The sequence below is a fragment of the Arvicola amphibius genome, chromosome 6, assembly GCF_903992535.2.
Source record: "Arvicola amphibius chromosome 6, mArvAmp1.2, whole genome shotgun sequence".
In the NCBI taxonomy this organism is placed as follows: domain Eukaryota; kingdom Metazoa; phylum Chordata; class Mammalia; order Rodentia; family Cricetidae; genus Arvicola; species Arvicola amphibius.
Genome location: NC_052052.2, coordinates 29,876,286 through 29,898,718, shown reverse-complemented (window position 1 = coordinate 29,898,718; position 22,433 = coordinate 29,876,286). Strand labels below are relative to the sequence as shown.

Genomic DNA, 22,433 nt, shown 5'->3' with positions numbered 1-22,433 from the left:
CATTTCAAGTATCTCCTCTTCTTTCCCTTTTTTTGTTTGTTTGTTTGTTTTTTGTTTTGTGGTTATTTTGTTTTTTTCTATAACAGCTCTGACTTTCCTGGAACTAACTTTGTAGACCAGATTGACCTGGAACTCAGAGATCTGCCTGCCTCTGCCTCCCATGCGCTGGATAACCAACTTTACTAATCTACAATATGAAGATTAAGATGAAATCTCTGCCTCCAATGCTTTCCCTATCCTATCAGTTCTTCTGTTTGTTTGAGACAGGACCTGATTATTGGTTGGCCTAAAACTCCAGAGTACCTTCCTGCCAGTTCTTTACTCTGTGAGGACCCTAAGGGTATAAGTAAATTTAGCAGCTGCCTCTAGAGATAGTCTGCTACATTTTCTTTAACAAACAAAAATGGGATGGGGAAAATACACTAATATTGGCTGAGATTTAAGAAAAACTTTTTTTTTTTTTTTTGCGCCGGGTGGTAGTGGTGGCGCATGCCTTTAATTCCAGCTCTTGAGTGGCAGAGGCAAGCAGATCTCTGAATCTGAGGTCAACCTGGTCTACAAAACAAGTTCCAAAACAGCCAGAGCTACAGAGAAAATCCTTGTCTCAAAAGACCAAAAAAAAAAAAAAAAAAAAAAAAAAAAAAAAAAAAAAAAAAAAAAAAAAAACCTTTTTTGAGTAGTACCACTCTAATTATGTGGAATTTAAGCCCCCGCCCTGGCTTTATTTTGAAACTACTATTTAACCACATGCGCAAGGGTGGATATAATTCTAGAAATAAAAACTAACTTGAATTTTGGAGCAGTAGTGAACAGAAAGCTATAATGAGAGACTAGCAGGTGCTGAAGCTAGGCATTAAATGACTGCTCTGTAAGGGCCTATAGTGTGACTCTCTAAACCCACAATGATCACCTGGGTATACACACTGTTATATTATGGAAGAACTATTATTTGAGATTTGATAAAAATTAACAAGCATAGGGAACTTTCTTTTCCAAAACTAGCAGAAAACTAACAAGCATGTCAAAGAAGGCATTCTAGAAAAATATCACTAGGCTTCCTAACTTCTCCTCTGAAACCAATATATATATTGAGAGGATAAACTATTAGAATAAAATACCTAAGACAGCTAATGGGGCTGGGCACTGGAGTGCACAACTTGAGCTCCAGCACTAGAGAGGCAGAAGAAGGTGATCTCTGTGAGTCTGAGACCAGCCTGGTCTACAGAATGAGTTCCTGGACAACCAGTGATACATAGTGAGACCGTTTCTCAAAAACAAACAGAAAAGAATGGGCAGCATAGAGGAATACCTTCCAAGCAGAAACTTAAAAAAGGATACCCAATGTCTCTATAACAAGCTACTCAGCTCTACAAATTCAAATACCATTTTTTCATATTTTTCTCTTCCAAATTAGGTAGCATTCTCCTCAATGCCTCTACTATAACTAACCCTGGAGTGGCAGAGGCTGAGAGGTTCAGTTACTACAATATTACCAGAAGACAGTAGAGCACATTCTAACCTTGTTTCTGCTCCTCTTTCATTCAGTGCATCCCCGTAGCCCAACCTAATCTGTGACACCTATGACTTTATGAAAGTACAATCCTATCCCTATTTTTAAGAAACTTTCATTTGCCAAATATAGTCACATCAAAAACATTATATAGCCTCTTACACTGGAGAGAAGGCATGTGACATCCCATTAGGACACAAGGAAGGGAACAACCAGCTGGCAAATTGGGGCTAGAGGGAAAAAAGAGTTGGGAAAGGTGACAGGAATTATGTCCACATGATACTAAGACTTGTATTCTCACAGAGAGAATAGGAAGCACCAAATACCACTTGCAGTGTCAAAAGTATGACCTGGGAGCAAAGGAGAGCAGGAGAAAGAAGGAGCTGGATTAGGGCCATACACTTGAAGGTATTTTTAAAAAGTGTTTAATTACAGCAATCTATCCCTTGCTTTCTTAGTAACATGGTGCATCACACAAGACGATAATGTTGCTTAGAAATGTCAGAGAGAAAGTAAGGGTTATAACTCTCAAAGTCCTCCCTGGATACACTCAGCACATGACCACAAAAGTTAGCTCTCTTGCAAATGTGCTGTCATTTGTCATTAATGCCATTTCCACAAGATTTTTCCAGGATTACTTAACCAAAGCACAGAGTTGATCTCTCTCTCTCTCTCTCTCTCTCTCTCTCTCTCTCTCTCTCTCTCTCTCTCTCTCTCCCTCTCTCTCTCTCTCTCACACACACACACACACACCCCAAAATCAAAAAGTCCTCCTTAGGCCAGTATGGCAGCACATGCTTGTAATTCCAGCATTCAGATGGAAAAGCAGCAGGAGGACTGCTTCAAGATCCAGACCAGCCAGGGCTATATAGCAAGATACTATCTCAGAACAAACAAGCAAAACCAAGCACAAGAGCACACACCCCATACTGGGATGTGGAGGTAGGGTGATTAGTGCAAGGTCAGATGGGGTTACAGAGGACTGTCTCAAAACAAACAACAATTACCCCCACACGCATATACATAAAACTTTTTCCAATTTGTAAAGAAAAGCAACAAGAAGGGAAATAACAGAACACAGATACTAAAAAAATAGAAAGTAGGAATACAAGGGTTAAAGAAGAGACAAAGGGAATGAAAGAGTGATGAGCTATCCAAAACTGGAGGTGTGGTAAAAGACACCTTTAATCCCAGAATTCAAGAGGGAAGTCTATCTATGAGTTCAAGGCCATTCTGGTACACACAAAGACAGAATGTGCCTACAGGTACAATAATGGCATGACTATGTAGTAGTAACCAACAGCTTTCTGACTGAATTTGAGGCCTGCTCCATTGAAAAGAATTCATGCCCAGTACTCTAGATCTGGGGAAGTGGGGAGACACCTAGAAAAGGACCGTATTGCTGTTGGTTTTTTTTTTCTAAATGTAAAACTACTTTCTAAATAACTATGTTTATACCCATAGATTAATGCTGTTTTCAACCTTGGTCATAGAAACGTCTTTTGACAGTGGGTAATTCTTAACATTGACTGTCAAGCACTTAGCCCTCAATGAAACATTTATATCAATACCTCAAAGACTCAGGGGAAATTGTGGTAAAAGGGTAAGAAGAATTTAAGAGTTGGGAGACTGGGAGGAATACTGTGAAGCCTTCTAGATAAGCCATGGCTGTTAAACTCATGAACTCACAGCAACTATGGTTACTGTACAAACCTTTAAGATCAAGCCAGTCAATATTCCACCAAGGATGAGAGGGGCTCATGAGGATGTACCCCTAACTGAGGGCTGGTGCAGGAAGAAGAGTCATTTCCCAAGTTTCCAAGAATGACTCCATATACATGCCCATGCAAATAGAACTAACTGGAAACAGTGAGTTAATTTCTTTTTAAAAAGGGAATGAAGGTGGCAGGGTAACATTTAAGGCCTGGAGGGGGGGATCTAAGGTGGATATGATCAAGATGCACTGTAAACATGTATGAAATGTTTTTTGGTTTTTTTTTTTTTATTTGTTTATTTGGTTTGGTTTTTCGAGACAGGATTTCTCTATAGCTTTAGAGTCTGTCCTGGAACTCTCTCTGTAGACCAAGCTGGCCTCCAACTCAGAGACACGCCTGCCTCTACCTCCCGAGTGCTGGGATTAAAGGCGTGTGCCACCAGCACCACCGGGCTGTAAAAGAATGTAAGATTTCTTTTGTATGTACTCGTGTATCTGTATATGTGTTACATCATGTGTGTATAAATGTCTATAGAGGATAGAAGAGGGTATCAAATTCCCTAAAGCTAACCTATCCAACCTTTTTATTTTGGAAGATTTCATGATCCCCAAGCCTTGAACTCTCTAAGAGGCAGTATGTGGGGGCTGGAAAGATGGCTCAGTGGTTAAGAGCACTTGCTGCTCTTGCAGAATATTCAGGTTTGGCTCCCAGGACCACATGACAGCTCACAAGCACTTGTAACTCCAGTTCCAGGAGACCTGAAACCTTCTTCTGACACCCGTAGGTACCAGACACATATATAGTACACATACATACACACAGGCAAAATAAAAACACTCATATACATAAAAAAACAAATCTTAAAAAAATTTAAAGAGAGCCGGGCGGTGGTGGCGCACGCCTTTAATCCCAGCACTCAGGAGGCAGAGGCAGGCGGATCTCTGTGAGTTTGAGGCCAGCCTGGGCTATAAGAGCTAGTTCCAGGACAGGCTCCAAAGCTACAAAGAAACCCTGTCTCGAAAAACAAAACAAACAAAAAGCCAACTTTACTGTAGCTGAAATCAACTAAAACACAAACTGCTGGGGCACTCCTGTGAAGGAAGACCCACCCTAAATCTGGGTAGCACCTGGTGACAGCCTACACAAAACGATAAGGAGAAAAGAGTCCTTTGCTTTTTGTCTGTTTGCCCTCACTGTCAATGGCAGGTTCACATGTCTTGCTATAGCATTCCTTGCTGGTATCAGAACCAATTTCTTGAGGATTCCAACAAAGACTGGAGACCAGGAGCCCTTTAAGAATCCTCTTGGCCTTCAGCACCAGATTGGGCCCAGCTAAGCATCTGCCAAATTCTTGGCTTCTCCAGCATAAGACACTCATTGTTGGTGAGCCAACTGTGTTGGAGTGCGTGTTCTTTCAGAAAACCCTGACTAGCTGGGCGGTGGTGGCGCACGTCTTTAACCCCAGCATTCAGGAGACAGAGGCAGGCGGATCTCTGTGAGTTCGAAGCTAGCCGGGTCTACAGCGTGAGCTCAGGATAGCCTGAGCCATCTCAGCACCTCTATATGCTGTCATTTAAAGTCTTCTCTAGCGCAACCAGACAGAAAAATGTGCCTTCGGGGCTCTCTCAGCACATTTTTATTTACTGCTTCTGGACTCACCACTGTGATTGTATCCATAAATATTAAGTATCTACTGACTAATTACTCTAGTTGTAATTAAAAGACTGTAAGCTTCTCAAAGTTGGGGTTGCACTGTGACTTTTCTAAGTCCACAGTATCAACAGGAGATGATTTTAGTTCAAAGGGACATCTGCCAGTCTATGAAGGTTTTTTTGTTGTTGTTGTTGTTGTTATTGTCACAAGTAGGGGAACAAGAGTGTTACTGACAGTGGGTAGAGGCCAGGATGCTGCTAAACAACCTGCAATCCATTGGACAGCCCAAGAACAGAGATGTGATAATGCTGCCATTGAGAAAGCCCGAACTAAATTGATCTGTTTTCCCCTTTCTTTCTTTTTTCTTTTGGATTTTTGAGACAGGGTTTCTCAGTAGCTATGGAGCCAGTCCTGGAACTCACTCTGTAGACCACACTGGCCTCAAACTCAGAGAAATCCATCTGCCTCTGCCTCTGGAGTGTTGGGATTAAAGGTGTGCGCCACCACCACCTGGCTTAAGTGTATCTTTTAACACCTGGAAAGAGTGCTGGCTTACAAGCACATCTCCTGAATAAGGAACCAACAGTTCTCATACAATTACAGAAAGATGGTACAGCCAATGAATTAAGCTAAAGAAACAGGCTAACTACTACAGGAAGAGCAACCTTTGCTTCTCTGTACTTCCTAAAGCACCAGTTTCAGCAGCCTGCCTCCGAGTATCAAAGTAGAGTCACTTAGTCACAAACAACACCCTGGCATTGCCTCGTTTACTTTCCTTTCCCAACATATAGGTCAGAAAAGCCCTGTGCCTTTGTGAGCACACTTGAAAACGAAAGTGTTTGTGACTTGTTTCTGCTGTCTGCTTTGGAGCTCACTGCTCTTCCTTACCACTGTTAAGTTCCGGATTTCTTCCATGACTCTGGGCCAGAAGGACTGGAGGCTTTGCTGGGCATCACTGCTGCTGGTACCGCCAAACCCTCCTTCTGTGGACATTTTCAAAACTGAAAACACACACAGACAAGAAACAGATTAGAACTAATAAAGTTATACTTGCTCCCCAGGTTAGTTTGTTATCTTTCTTTGGGTGTTCTCACTGGTTTAACTGTTTCTATGTGTTAAGGTATACGTTTACTGCAAGCAAGAAAGAAAAAGGGGGAGGGGGAGAGATGGCTCAGTGGGTACCCACATGGGAAAAGGACCACCTTCCAGTTGTCCTTTGACGTCCACAAGGGGTGCTACCGCTCACGCGCGCGCGCGCGCGCGCGCGCACACACACACACACACACACACACAAAATGTTGGGAGTATAAAAAAAAGATTGGTAAAAGAAGTGGAAGGTTAAAATCAGAATGAAGAGAGGAAGGTTAGGACCTCCACTTGTCCAACTGCTTTATGATACAGTAGGGAAAATGAAACATTCCCGCAGAAGTCATCACTGTAATACTATACTGCCTTGAAAGACTAACAGAAACAATGTGTTTTTAAAATCAAATTCAAATGTTTACCTGGTAAGTGCTTAACACCAGAAACAGTTCAACAACTTAAGAACAAGATATTTTTCATCTCCTAAAGAATTTCTAGGGACTGGAGAAATGGCTCAGTGGTTAAGAGCACTGACTGGCTTTTCTAGAGGACTCAGGTTCAATTCCCAGCACCCACATGGCAGTTTACAACTGTCTATAACTCCAGGATCCAGCACCCTCACACAGATATACATAAACGCTAAAACAACAATAAAATATTTTTTAAAGGGAATTTCTACTGAAGAGAAAGAATTACTTGAAGAAGTCTAACATGCCACAGATAGGTCACTGGTAAAAAGCTATGCAAGCTTATTTAGTTTTATTTCATGTGCACTGGTGTTTTGTCATAGGTGTCAGGTCCCCTGGAACTGGAGTTACAGACAGCTGTGAGCTGCCATGTGGGTGCTGCGAGTTGAATCCAGGTCCTTTGGAAGAAAGAGCTCTTAACCACTGAGTCATCTCTCCAGTTCCACTATGTAAACTATTTAGAACTAATTCTGCAGGGCTAAAATAAAAGTACCAGAGCCAGGGATCACATAACCAAACATGTAGCTTTTTGTTAGCTTTTTGTTTTATTTTTGTTTCCAGGAGGGTATTACTATATAGTTTTGGCTGTCCTGACACTCTGTGCAGACTAGGTTGTCCTCAGACCCACCTGCACCTAGAATTAAAAGTGTGTTAGGATTAAAGACATGTGACACAGTACCTGGCTTCAAATGTGTAACTTTCTAGGCTTCATGTGTTCACACCTGGGCAGGTCTTCTCCACTAGCACAGTGGGATGGCTGGTAAACCTAGGATGTTCAAGTTACTGCTAAATGTTTGTTTAAAACATGCCTGACCAGTCTGGTTTTTTTTACTTTTCTCATTTTCCTTTTAAATAAATGAGTGTGTGTTGTGGGGACACAACAGTTAAAACTTCAAAGCAGATTTAATGGGAAAAGTGATTTTCTGATGGGGGGGGGGAGGCTATAAACAGCTCTATACATCAATAGGAACCCTGTAAGTGCCTGGGAAGCAATGTGATCTTAACTGTTTGGAAAGAGTTAAAGAGAAGTGTTGAGTCACAGCAGGAAGTGACCAGATAAAAATCTCATCCTAAATACCCACAGAGATTTCAAAACACAGCTCCCTCCATAGTCCTTAATACCACAGTGCCTATATTGTACTTCAGATGTACCCAGAACACAGAAATCATTAGGAAAAAGACAGCATTGCACACGTCCAGGCTAGCCAAGAACTCTCTACATATCCAAGGATGACCTTGAATTTTTGATCCCCTTGCCTCTACTTCCATTATAGACATATGTCACCACGTCTAGTTTACGTGGTGTTGGGGACTAAACTCAGGCTTGGTGCTTACTAAACAAATATTCTACTGAGCTACATCTCCAGCTCCTTGAAGAAAATTTTAATTTAATCATATTAATAATTTCTTATGAAATATTCATGACAAGAGTGAAAAATTAACCTTTTACTAAGTAGGCAAATTTTTTAATAAAAACTTTTCTAGCCAGATGTGGTAGTACACACCTGTAATGCAGTCTTCAGGAGGCTGAGGTAGAGGACTGAGAGTTCAAAGCTAGCTCAGGCTACACAGTGGGACCCTGTCTCAAAACAGAGTAGTAGTGATGAGGAAATGGGCATGTAGCTCAGTGGGAGGGCAGTTGCCTAGTATTTACAAAGTCTCCTGAGTTCCCTAGGATCACACACAAAAATAATATATTTAATAATGAGTATGGTGGCTCACACATTTAATCTCAGCATTAGGGGCAGGGGCTGAGAAAAGATTATCTTTAGTTGGAGGGCAGCCCAGGCTACTTAGTGAGACCATATCTGAAAACAAAAACAAAGTCCAGAAATAATCTAACTTTGTTGCAGGGAACAATGGACAGGTGTGAACTTAGCACTCTGCTATGCAAAAAGGGAAAATCTGCACCAGTGTTAGTGATACCTTTCCTTCACCCACTGATGACTACGTTTAGTTGGAGCATGGGCACCTGTGAGATGTAACATTTGGTAAGCTTTAACTGTTTTCTAATCTCCCGTCTAAGCACACAAATATAAGGGTACACAATTCAAGAAGCACTTTTGCAATCATCGTGCAGTTTGTCTTAAATTGAACAGTGCATATTCTTCCTTTACCTACCTATATGTATGAGCCACCTGGACGGGCTTTCAAATTTACACTATATCTCAAGCAATATAGTTCATAAAAAACAAAATTATTAAAGTAACACAGCCTAAGTATAAATACAAACTAATTCTGCTGACTAAATTCTCAAAAAAAGGGGTGGAAGGAGAGCAACCTGAGTTACCTACTATAGTAATTAACACATAAATGGCAACAATTAATCTTGCTACAGAATTAGCTCATTTATAATCTTTATATACCATGGAAAAACATGCATCGTCATCTGAATGATGAAACACATATTTAAATTAGATGAATTATTCCTAATAGCAGCACTTGGGAGGCAGAAGCAGGGGAATGGGCGATTTTGAGAACAGCCTGGGCTACACAGTGAGACCATGTAGGAGGTTGAGGAAATCAGGAGCTTCAGGATTCTTTTCTATGTTAAGTCATTATCTACCACTGGATAAAGCCATTTATATAACGCTGACAAAGATAAAACTGTCTTTAGACCAAGCACATTAACTTACATCACTCTTATCAAAAATGCAGTATAGAATTTCTCAGATTGAATTCATTATTGATATTCAATTTATTATTCATGTTCATTAATTACTTTATAAGTTCTTGAATAAAACTTCCTGTTTAATGAGCTGAAGTATTCAATGCTGCTGCTGAAAGTATTTTTTAACTCCCAGTATCTATTAATTTATCTGATTTTAAATTAACTGATTTTATAAATGGTTTCCTTTCCAAAGCTAAAGAGGGAAGACTCAAAGTCCATCATGAAAATGTTTTTTCTCTAGTGCTCAACTCAACATCTCCCCAAAGACTTCTCTAACTAGCCTCACCTAGTATTCCCTTGAATCTGACCCAAGTCTGAGTCATCTCTGGTTCTCTCACAGTCACATGGTATGGTGACTACCATGATGGCCAAGAGAATCACTCAGCATGGCCTCTCTAGGAAAAGAGCAGCCTGAAGGAGACTTACTAGGATCGCCTGCACAACCAAAGAAGTGGTTATACAGGAATCTCAGAAAAAAGGGTTTTCTCAGGCTGGTAAGATGATTCACCAGGGAAAAGTGTTTGCCTTAAGATGCAAAACCTGAATTCAATGTCTGGGTGGTGTGGTGGGAAGCAGAGGCAGCCAAACACCAGCCTCATAAAACATAATAAAGCCAGGACACCTGGCTACAGAGCAAGACTCTGCCTCAAAAATCAAAATAAATCAGGTGGTGGTGGTATAAGCCTTTTAATCTCAGCACTTGTTGCAAGGGAGAGGCAGGTAGATCTCCAAGTTTGAGGCTAGCCTGGACTACACAGTGACTACACAAAAAAACCATCTCTCAAAAAAACAAAATCAAAATAAGGAAAATAAGTGTTGTCCAGCACAAGAGTCTACTGGCAGGAGCATCACTGCAAATTGGAGGCTATACTGAGCTCCAATAAGTAAGAAAAGATACCAAGAAACTTGAGGCTTGGGTGACAAGACTGTTCAACAGACTGAGGAGCTTGCTGTGAGGCTGAAGTTGATCAGCAGAGCCCACATAAGTAAAGGAGACAACCAACTCCTTGACCTCCACCACACATGCTATGGCATATGAGCCCCCCACATATACAAAAACAAGCAAATGTAATTTCAAATAAATTTTAGTTAGGCATGATGGAATGCACATTTAATCCCAGCACTTGAAAGGCAGAGGCAGGCAGATCTCTGTGAATCGGAGGCCAGCCTGGTCTACAGAATGAGTTTCAGGACAGCCAGAACTACATAGAGAAACCCTGTCTCTAAAAGAAACCAAATTATAAAGTAAAATTAAATTAATGAAATGTAAGCTTTATTGAAATATTTGATATAGCTTCTTCTAAAACTGTACCTTTTAGGTTTTAATTCTCTATTCCTTGGCATGTACTTCATTCTTTATCCACTTTATCTCAGGGAGGTGGAGGCAAGAATTTAAGATATCAATACCAGTCTGGACCACACAGGCCCTGTCTCAATAAACAAAAAATATCTCTAATGTCACAACAGAACTGTTCAAGGAAAACATAAAACACAGGAAATTCCCTCCAAGACTAATTATTACCTGCCATAGTGGCATAATCTCACCACTTGGGAGGCAGAGGCAAAGGATTGTTTCAGATTAAAACTAACAAGAGCTTGAGATCAACTTGGGCTGTACAGTAAGAACCTATCTAAAAACAAGAACAAACAAAAAGGCCAATCTTGACCAATGTTGTTTACTTAAAAGACGACCAACCCTATAGCCATCATGTTTTAACTAAAACAATGTTCAGGTAAGCACACGGTGCACATGCATACAAGCAGGCAAACACTCATATACACAAAATACAATTTAAGAATCTAAGAAGTTGACGGGGGCAGAAACAGACTTGTTAGTATGCTGGTAACTAGCTTGTGGCCTTGGGTCCAAGGGCAGTCACTCCAGTAATCTCCTCCAACTTGAACACCTGTCAGAGAGGTCTCCGATGGTTATGCGGTAAAATCCTATAGACCTCATGACTTAAGGATGTGATACCTCAATGAAACCAAAGGAAGCTATGTGACTTGTTTGCCTATCTGTTTTTCAAGACAGGGATTTTTGGAGCTTTGGAGCCTGTCCTAGAACTATCTCGCTCTGTAGACCAGGCTGGCCTCGAACTCAGAGATCCACCTGTCTCTGCCTCCTGAGTGGTAGGATTAAAGGTGTGTGCCATCACCACCTGGCTGATGACAACAGTCTTTATCTACACTCATAATGTAAATCTTCTACTTAGACAAAAATGTCAGAAGTCTTGCTGCTTATTTTCTAAATTCTTACATAGCTGATGCTATTAGGCCATAATTATTAGCAGTCTATAACATGGTCACTACTACAAAAATGAATGGAGCCTTGGGGCTGGAGAGATGGCTCAGCTGTTAAAACCAGCAACCACGTGGTGGCTCACAACCACCTATAATGCGATCTGGTGCCCTCTTCTGGCCTACAGGGAGGATACAGCATAAATAAATAAATAAATAAATAAATAAATAAATAAATAGTTTTTTGGGGGGGAGAGAGAAAGATGAATGGAACCTTACTTTCCCCAACTGATTCTGTAGAGTTCAATAGCCTAGGCTTTGTCTACCTCTAGGGTTGGATCTAGCTATACACATTCTCCTTAAAGATCTGCTCGCAAGGACATATTTTAAAACTGACAACAGAGTCTCTTTTTCTCCTTCAAAATCTGTTTCTGTTTACTATCTGCTACAATATGGTCTCTGAAACAAGGGCCAGATAATAGAGCTTAGATATAAGAGAAAAAAGCAAAACAAACAAACAACAAAAACAAAAAATAAGTGGCACATACAAAGAAGCAACATGGTATGGAGAGGGTATTTTAAAGATCTTTTTAAAAAAGATTTATTTATTTATTGTGTACACAGTGTTCAGCCTCCTTGTATGTCTGCAGGCCAGAAGAGGGCACCAGATCTCATTACAGATGGTTGTGAGCCACCATGTGGTTGCTGGGAATTGAACTCAGGACCTCCTGAAGATCAGACAGTGCTCTTAACCTCTGAGCCATCTCTCCAGCCCTGGAGAGGATATTTTAAACTTTGATGCTGCAGAATAGATAATTCCCAACTTTCCTCACCCATGTGAGTGCTCACACTTTAATCATACCCAAATGTGTGACCAGTAATAAAATACTATCATCAATTGTTTGTAGGATGGTGTAAAAGGACCAAATATTGTGTTTAAAATGCTAAGCATGAGCCCAATAACTACTGCCCACGAACAAATATGACACGTGGTCTGGTTTGGTAAATGAAGTTTCCTTGAAGACAGCAATCCTTATTTACTTATGTTGTCTATGCTTTCAAAAGAAACCATAGAACCTGCAAATCCTAAAATAAAATGTGGCTCCTTAAAGTAAAGGGGTACTAGAGAGTCATGCCAGGTGCTCTACCCATCCTCTTTCTGTCAAGGAACACCAGATGAAAGTTTGACCATTCCTGGACCACACAGCTCTTCTGTGGCTTCCCTGACTCCTAACCTATTCAGCCTCCGTTAAAAGTAGACTGGGCCTGCTCCTTCAGCCCCACAGAAATAATAACTGTACTGTCTTTGACTCTCCAGCCTAAAGGGAGAAATACATACTTGCAAAAGAACGGAGAGCAACTGGTTTTTCAGGCCCTGAAACTAAAGGAAATTCTGACATCAGCTAGAGCTAGAAAGGCCTGTGCAGTAAGGCTGGGTCATTTTGCTTCATGGACCATCTGAGATTTACAAACTTTTCCCCAATTTCTGGCAAGATTTCTGTGTTCAGAAATAAGAAGTATAATTCTGAATAGTATTTCAAAGATGACAACTTTGGAGATTTGGAATTTACAAATGACTTGCCATAAACATTATCTTTAATTGAACTTCATTTAACTTGGTGATAATCTTATCAGTATCATTTCCATTTTACAAAACTAGGCAATTTAAGTTAAGTTCCCAATACACTGAATAGGAGCACTAGAATGTAAAAGCTCCAAGGCTCTGTTACAGTATAACATGTTAAGCCTGTTGGTCTCTCAGTCTCTCCCCCTTCCTCCCTCCCCCACCTCTGTTGTCTTCAGGTGAATGAACTTTCAGAATATTCAAAGATGAATCGTCTCAACAAGGGATTATTGACTTGAATCCTCAGACCAAACATCCACTTGCTCTGGCCAACATCCCTGTAGCTTTCATTTCTCTCTCTCTCTCTCTCTCTCTCTCTCTCTCTCTCTCTCTCTCTCTCTCCATGGGGTCTTGCTATGTTGGCCAGGGTAGTACTGAGTACCCAGTCTCAAGTCATTCTCCTATCTGTTTCCTGAGTGCTGGAACACACACACGCCGCATCATACCTGCTCCCCTTGGCCTTCTTTCCAGGTTGCCTTTCTTTGATCCTTTCCCTTCCCAAATTTATCGACATCTGTAAGTACTCAGCTGTGAACAGTGGGGGGCAGTAAAGTACAAGTAAAAAGAAAATACATTGGACCTGGGGGTCCTGTATGTTTATGATCTTGGGTAAACCACCCAACTCCTTAGAGCCACTATTGTTGACTCAAGGACGACACCTCCTCCTGCCCCCAACAGTTCTAGACCAACAACTCCACCAGGCATTAGAGCTCTTCCCTCTCTTTACTTGCTTCACTTTTTTCTTAAAAAGCCCTGTTTCAAATGCATGGAGATATAAATAAAAATAAAAAGACCTTCCATCTTTTCATAAATATCAAATAGAATCCCAGCACTCGGGAGGCAGAGGCAGGCGGATCTCTGTGAGTTCGAGGCCAGCCTGGTCTACAAGAGCTAGGTCCAGGACAGGCTCTAAAAAAGCTGCAGAGAAACCCTGTCTCAAAAAACCAAAATAAATAAATAAATAAATAAATAAATAAATAAATAAATAAATATCAAATAGTTAAGACACTTTTAAACTACTCAATTTAGAACAAAATGTTCTATTTTAAAAAAAAAAAGCAGGGGGCTGGAGAGATGGCTCAGAGGTTAAGAGCACTGGCTGCTCTTCCAGAGGTCCTGAGTTCAGTTCCCAGCAACCAACCACATGGTGGCTCATAACCATCTATGATGAAATCTGGTGCCCTCTTCTAGTGTGCAGGCATACATGCAGACAGAATGCTGAATACATAATAAATAAATCTTTTTAAAAAAAGAAGAAGAAAAGCAAACATTAAAGCTGGAAGTGACGAGGGATGCTTCAAACTTAAAAACTGGGAATGCCAGTGATCAGGATAGACGCAGGCTTTTCCCCCCAGACTAATCTAGAAACATGTAATCTTGAGGAAACATCTCTTTCTACACAGTAGATTGTATAAACTGGGAGGGTAAGGCTACTTCACCTTGTAGAAGCAATCAGAATATAGAGTATAGGGCAACTATCACATTATCAGACCCCACTTAGCCCTATCACAAAAAAGTCTGTTTTGAACTCTGAAGCAAGTTCTGGATGGAAACACCTTTCATTCCAGCACATGGGAGCCAGAGGCAGGCAGATTTTTTAATTTGAGGCCATCCTGGTCTACAAAGTGAGGGAGCCCTGGAGAGATAGCTCAATGGTTAAGAACAGTGACCACTCTTCCAAAGGGCCCAGGTTCAATTCCCAGCACCCACATGGCAGCTCATAACTGTCTGCAACTCCAGCTCCAAGGGGTCCATAAGCCCTCCTCTGGCATTGCATGCACAAGTATGCACACAAGCAGGCAAACCAACCATAAAAGTTAAAGAGAAAGTAAAGAAAGCTCCTTCTGGGTCCAGCTCTATTTAAACTCCCAGATACAGAAGCAATCTACAAAGCAAGAATTCTGAAGACCAATAACTACTATTTAAAGATTTAGGGTATAGCATCAGTAAAAAAAAAAAAAAAAAAAAAAAAATTATTTCCCTTTATAACTATAAGGAAATGCAATGTTTACTAATTAGTCTCAATATTTTTTCCTTCCTCTCAAAACATCCTTAGTGTACAATCAAATCTACTTCTACAAGTAGCATTTTCAGACTTATTAATGAGGCTTATAATTATTTTAGCATATTATTTTTAAGCCCCAAATGTCTACACTCCTATTTTCTTCTTGGTTCTTACATAACCATCTGTTTCTGGCACACACCCAAGACAAACATACCTTGCACGTAGGGAAGGAGCCATGAACCTAATGATCAAACACAGGCTCCTCAAGAACTACTCTAAGATCTCAAGAACCCTTGGCCTCGGGTCTTTGAAATTTGCATATAGAGAGATTCCTTCTTAAGTACTTAAATACTCATCTATATAGAAACTTCTGTGCAATAATCCAATAGAAGAATAAAAATAGTGACAGGAAGATGCAAAGGGTAGAAATGGAGAAAACTGCTCTTTAGAAATACAGCACAATAGCTAATCACACGTTTCTTTGGACAATGGAGACTGTGTTGGTAAATTAATAGGTCTAAAAACAGCAAGGAGACAGCAATTCTCAATTAAAGACCTGAAGGGCTTTCTTTTTTGAGAATAATTTTTTTTAAAGCCAGGTGGTGGTGGCACATTCCTTTAGTTCCAGCACTTGGAAGGCAAAGAAAGGCAGAACTCTGTGAAATCAAGGCCAAAGTGGTCTACAGAGCTGCTAGTTTCAGGACAGCCAAGGCTACATAAAGAAACCCTGTCTCAAAACTACCCCCTCAAAAGAGAAGGGAATTGAACCTGGGTGTTCCAGAAGAGCAACCAGTGCTCTTAATCACTAAGCCATCTGTCCAGACCTTCCTAGAAAGTTTTACAAGAGTGTCAATACAGGGTTGGTTACAATGATTATTGAGAGTGGGAGGAACTAATCCTCCAAGACAACCAAAGCCCAAATCTCCCACTACTGTGTAAAGCAATAAATGGTTACATTAATCTCCAACAACTGTGCATCTTTTACACGGTTTAAGCATGTGCCATGGGTGTGCTCATGTATATGAGGGCCAGAAGTTGACACTGGGTGTCTTCCTCACTCTTTTTAAGACCTGTTTGTTTGAACTGGCTATATACAACAAGTTCATAAATCCTACTCACTGCCTCCCCCGCCCGGCGGCCCCGCTGGGTTTACAGGTACAAAAAGCCACAACTAGATTTTTACATGAGTGCTGGGGATCTATACTCATATCTTAATGCTTGTGCAAAAAAAAAAAACACTAATGACTGAGTCATTTCTCCAGTCCTATCCTTTATACTTTTGTTTATGCCCTTATTGTTCCTAATTGTTCTGCAAAACAGGGATCTAAAATGCAAAGTCACCAGATTGCTACACACTTCAAAGCGGAAACTGATAGTTTAAGTTTAAAGTTTCCAAGTTTGGTAAGCAACAGGATCCTTCAAGGAGTGGGACTAAACTACTAAGTTACCAGCCAGTAGTGGAAATGGAAAGACTGTAGACTCAGTTCACTTTCTGGGGCCTGGTGAGATTTTACTATATATAGTACCCACCAGCCTTCATCAGCCCTTCATCACAGCAGCTCCAATAGCTAGCTACACAGATTCCCTTTGTTTTAATTACTTCACTGGGGTAAAGCAGGAACTATAAACCACAGCTAGGATGTCTAAAGCAGGCTATCCAGCCATGACTCATCTAAAAATACTGACCTCTGTAGTTCAAGTGACAAACCCAATACATAGCACAAATTGTGCACCTGCATGACTGAAAAATACCGCAAGAATCCTAACTCTGATCTAACCAAGTATCTATTTTGAAAAGCATCTATTCGTATAACTGTAGTGAACTTAAGATTCACAGAAGACAATTCTCCAAATATTTATTACTGCCCACAATATCTACTTGTAATTTGTTCTGAAAAGTGGCTAAGGCCACCTTTTTCAATAAAAGCTTTCAAAGTAATTCAATTTTACTAAGCATTTATTCCATTTGAAACCAACTCAAGTGATCATATACATAATATAAGACTGAGAACAAGGCCGGGCGGTGGTGGCGCACGCCTTTAATACCAGCACTCGGGAGGCAGAGGCAGGCGGATCGTTGAGTTCGAGGCCAGCCTGGTCTACAAGAGCTAGCTCCAGGACAGGCTCTAGAAACTACAGGGAAACCCTGTCTCGGAAAAAAAAAAAAAAAAAAAAAAAAAAAAAAAGACTGAGAACTCTGAGAAATTTTCTTGTGTGCCTTTCATTTGGTTGGGTTTTTTTTCCTCTCTCTCTCCCCACCTCACCCCCCACCATGGAAGACAGGGTTTCTCTATGTAACCCTGGATGTCCTTGGAACTCACCCTGTAGAACAGGCTAGCCCTGAACTCAAGAGATCCCCGGTGCTGGGATTAAAGGCATGTGCAACCACCACCCAGTTTTTTGTCCCGTCCACCATGTCTTGTCCCGTCCCGTCCATCCATCCATACCCCTCCCTACTGTTTTGAGACAGGGTCTCATTCTATAAGAACACGATGGTCTTAAAATTCTGGTAATTCTCCTACATCAACTTCCCAAGTGGGAGCATGTGGACATGAGCCATGCCTGCTTTAAAAAAAACAAAAACAAAAAACCTGTGTCTTTGGGAAGGAGACCCAACACAGGAAAGGGGAAACAAGACTGTACCTCACAGAACAGATTGTCTTCTATATACAGTAAGGAAGTGCAGTGTAAAGAGCGCTGGGCTCATCAGGCTCTGCCTCCCGCTTCCTCACTCTCAAAATGGAGATCTTTTTCTGTCCTACCCACATTAGTAAATATCAAATAAGAGTACAAAGTTACTTAACTGTGAAGTACTGAATCACATAAATACTGCACAATGTTACAAGTTTAGCTATTGCTGAGAGGAGTAGTTGCATGGGCATCTGGCCAGTTAATTACCAGGAAGGAAAAAAAAATTCACAAGAGTTCAGGATAAAAATAACCAAGACAGCTGGAAATTTACAATTATTTCTCTAGTAACAAGTTTCTTACTGTCTTTTTGATTGAAGATAATTATGAGATATTTAGTCTAGAAACTAAATACAGGTGGTTTATAGTGAAAATTCTGCTAGAGCCTATAGATCAATGGTTCTCTACCCCTTTGGAATGTAAATTATTTGCTAAAGAAGCACGGTCAAACTCCTACATATGCATTTTTCATTGGCTTTCCACTTCAGACTTCTCAAAGTTAATACCAGTAACACTAAATCAAGTGCAACCCCAAAATCTAACATTTACCCTGGATGGAGACGGGCATTTCTGTACACACATCTCAAGGAACTACCTAGTAAGACCTCAAGAAAATAGCTACACGTCTCTAGAGAAAGTGAAGACCACCAGGTTCTAGAGCTGTATTTCTCCTGTCAGTCAAGACCCAAAGAAATGTCAATACTAGCTTACTGCATATTCACCTATGAGCTGAATAAGATGCCCTCATTCAAGATCATGTATCATGAACACATAGTACTCAAAACATTCTGAAGAAGACGAGCACTAAGTAACATCTTGTTATAGATGCCTAGTTACAGACATTCTCTAGTTTGTTTCTTGAGAGAAGACTTGGAACTCAGAGATCCACCTGCCTTTTGCTCCTGAGAGAAAGATTAAAAAAGCATGTGCCACCATATCCCAGGGGTCCAACACTTTGTTTCTATCTATGATATGAAACTTGGCAAATTCTGACCATTTTCTTTCTTGATTCTCTTATCTGTCACCCAGATTAGACATAATTATTATGAGTTTAAACTCTAATAATTATTGGCTAGGGATATAGCTCAATAGTGGTGTACTTGTCTACCAGGCACAAGGCCCCAGTATTGTCACAAAAGAGGGAGGGAGAGGACGATAAGGATATCCAAATATACTACCAATTCTGATACTTCCCCCAATGTCCTATCCTAAATTACAATCTACCTACTGAACATTTCCTACCAGAATGCTAAGCTAAATAGAACTGAAACTCCCCATGTCCAAACTTGTTTATTTTTCTCAATACTTGCTCCATTCCCCCTTCAGCTTCTCTTCTGCTAGTTATTCAGGCTATCCCTCAAGTTCCATAAACTAAGTACTGACAGTGTTCAACAATAGTGTCCTAGCCGGGCGGTGGTGGCGCACGCCTTTAATCCCAGCACTGAGGAGGCAGAGGCAGGCGGATCTCTGTGAGTTCGAGGCCAGCCTGGTCTACAAGAGCTAGTTCCAGGACAGGCTCTAAAAAGCTACAGAGAAACCCTGTCTCGGAAAACCAAAAAAAGAAAAAAAAGAAAAAAAAAAAAAAAAAACAAAAAACAATAGTGTCCTCACCTGACCTTTCTTCGTGCTGTCATCATTTTATTTGGGCCTCCATCACCTCCATGCAATAATAAAAATGATGATTACAATGACAGTAGCTAATACCCATTTAGCTATCACTGTGAGCCAAGAACAACTGTAAGCTACTTACATTGCGAACGATTCTAACCTCCTCACAAACCTCCAGCATGTCAGACATGTCCAACCATTTGACATTGATTGTGACATGTGACACTGTCATCTACAAAGTTTATGTTCAAGAAAGGAAAAATCAAGTTAAAATAAAAATCACAAAATTTCTAGTACCATCTTCATTTTACAAAGGATAAGCACACATTTAGTGAAAGCTCATTTCTGATAAAGCCACAACAATCTACTGTCCTGGATCTTCAACAGTTGCTAACGTCAAGCAGAAATTGATCTCAATGTCAAGGCCTTTCCAACAACTGTTCCCTATTTCCCTAGATGTCTTTCTTTGACCACTCCTTCCTGTCATTCACTCATCTCATTATGCTCTGAGCAGAGTGACCTATTTATTGCTCTCCTCAGTGCGAAAGTTGCACTCTGTGAATCTTGATCTTGTTCCTGCTGCTCCCTATGCCTCAGTCATGTTCATGCCTCCTGATGTCTGATAGAGCCACTTCAACTGCTTGCCTTGCCTGCCTTCCTAAACTGAGGAATCCTCTCTTGAACTGTTTTAAACCTAGGCTAGCTTCGAATACTCCATATAGCTGAAAATGACCTTGCACTTCTGATCCTCCAGTACCTGCCCTTCCCGCCGCCCCCCAAGCTAGGATTACAGAGTCATGATACCTTTGGGGGTAAGTTTTATGAGTGCCAGACAGGTACTCTACCAACTGAGATACATTCTTTGCACTTTCCACATCACTTCCTAATAGTTGATAAACATCATGTCTCCCTACCAGACTGTTAGATCTGGAGTAAAACTTGTGCAAAAATACGCAAAAACATATGCAGACACAATGACTGGTGAAAAGGAATGTGTAAAGCCATCTGACTTCAGGATCTCCTCTGAGAGAAGAATTACAAAGTATAGGTAGAGAAAGGAAAACCTAGTTTTATCTGAATATTTCTAGTCATGCAGTCTTCCATTTAGTTTCCCATGTAATTAACACCATGGAAATGGAGTCAAATGACAGTACTGTCAACAACAACATGAAGATCACCAAGTAAATTAGCACTGTGCAGCTGGCTGTAGCTGCTGTGGTTCTTTATGTCATCTTTCTTCCCTTGAACAAAGGAACACAAGGTCACAAACTATGTTATATGCAACTTTAAAGTTACTTATACAGGTTTCTTTTCCCTTTAGTTCTTTTATACAGCAATTTATCTGCTATTTATCTTTCAGGTGCCCTTTTTATACTACAGGATGTTGAACTGTAATTTATAATACTTTGAGTAGAGAAAAACTTTGTGTCAAACACTGAATAGAGAGATAGGAGATGAGAGTAATAAACAAGATGAAACTGACCAAGGTCTAAAGAGCTGGCCCAATACCAAGAACAGATGAAAAGAAAACTAAAGTCTGCATAATGCAAGCATGAAGTACATACTATCCAGCTGTGTCTACCACCAATTCCAATCACAGTACACTTCAGGACTTAATATTATGTAAGTTATACAATTCAATTCATCACTCTTTTTCAATAAACTAATTTTTATTCAAATATATGGCAATGGTTAGAAAAACTAAAAATTTCAAGAAACAGCCCACCAAAGAATAAAGAAAAATTCACAACTACCCATGAGTACACAACGACACCATTTTGCTGGGGTGGAGGAATTTGGCACAGTTAAAATGTTATTCTGGGCAGACACAGACAAGGGTTCCTACTTTAATCTTGTCAAATGTTAAAATCTTTACTTCATTAAAATGTCACATTAAGGACTCATTTGATGAACTAGGCCCAAACATATGCGACAACAGCTTGTTCTTAAAATTAAAATGTATTAATAACAAATAATGAAAAGCTTGCACTGGCATGCAGGTGTTATGCTGTTGCCTTGTTTGACTTCTTTGCAATGCACAAAAGTCACCTCAGCCAGGTGGGCACCATTAGCTTCCTAGCTGAATCTCAGTTTTCAGAACAAGCAACTGGCTGAGGCAAGAGGTTTTCAATTCCAAGAGGGATACCAAGCCTGCTGCCACAGCAAATGTTCTAACCAACAGACTCCATGTGTAGACTACTGATCCTCCTCCATGGCCTACTTCTCTGTTCTGTGTTCTGTACAGGAGCACCAAAAGATAAAGAAACATGAAAGAGAAAAACCACCCAAAGAAATTAAAAAAAAAAAAAAAGCACTGAATTGAGTGGGAGTAAAAGCTCTTGATCTTACACGGGCCAGTCCCTAAAAAGCTGAGCTCTTAATAGAGCCCCAACTCTCTCTGTCCTCAGTTGTTCCAAGAAAAACTAGACTTAGATCCCATGACTGCAGGGAGCAGCAGATGTTCTACAGTGCTTGCCTAAATTATTCCATCAGCCTAATTTAGCTTTAATCAAACTCTGGGAGTAAGTATGGGCAAAATAATCTGATTCACAAAGATGACCATGATCTGCTTTAAGAATGCTTTCTAGGGGCTTCAGAATGTAGCTCAGTAGTAGAGGACTAACCTAGCCTAATAAGACCCTGGGTTTGATACTTAGTACTGCAAAAAAGAAAAGAAAAAAGGGGGAGAGGGGGAATGAAGCAAAAATAATGCCTTTTAAATTCCTGAATCCCCCACAAAAGAATACAACTTGGGTTTTTGGTTTCTTTGTTTTTACTCCTTTTTAGGTTTACTTATTTTTTATCTTGTGTGTATGCATATTTTGCCTGCACTTAAGTAATAAACACCACATACATGGCAAGTGTCTGTAGAGGCCAGAGAGGCCCATTCTGGGGATACAGGTGGTTTTGAGCCACCATGTAATTGCTGGGAACTGCACCGAGGTCCTCTATAACAGCAAGTGCTCTTAACCACTGAGCCATGTCTCATCCAGCCCCAGTGTATAGCTTCCTGAAACAGTGGCATAATCATATTTTAGGAACAAAAAGCCCAGTCACTAAAGCTGCTGCTTTCAAGCATACACTGCCAGGGAACTGAGATATTACTTAGCTAAATCTTACTGTCTGAATTAAGTTTGCCAATGCACACACAAAAAAGAAGCCAACAGCCAG

At 40.5% G+C, this 22,433-nt stretch overlaps 1 protein-coding gene across 3 annotated transcripts in view; it reads right to left on the bottom strand.

The window, feature by feature from the left end:
- Nfyc (nuclear transcription factor Y subunit gamma) overlaps positions 1 to 22,433 on the bottom strand; it is a 64,868-nt gene that overhangs the window by 25,466 nt on the left and 16,969 nt on the right. For all 3 annotated transcript variants that reach the window (XM_038333507.1, XM_038333509.1, XM_038333508.1), the window contains exon 2: positions 5,767 to 5,879. In XM_038333507.1, coding sequence (XP_038189435.1) covers positions 5,767 to 5,871 — 105 coding nt within the window. In that variant the 5' untranslated portion in view covers positions 5,872 to 5,879. The remainder of the gene's footprint in view (positions 1 to 5,766; positions 5,880 to 22,433) is intronic.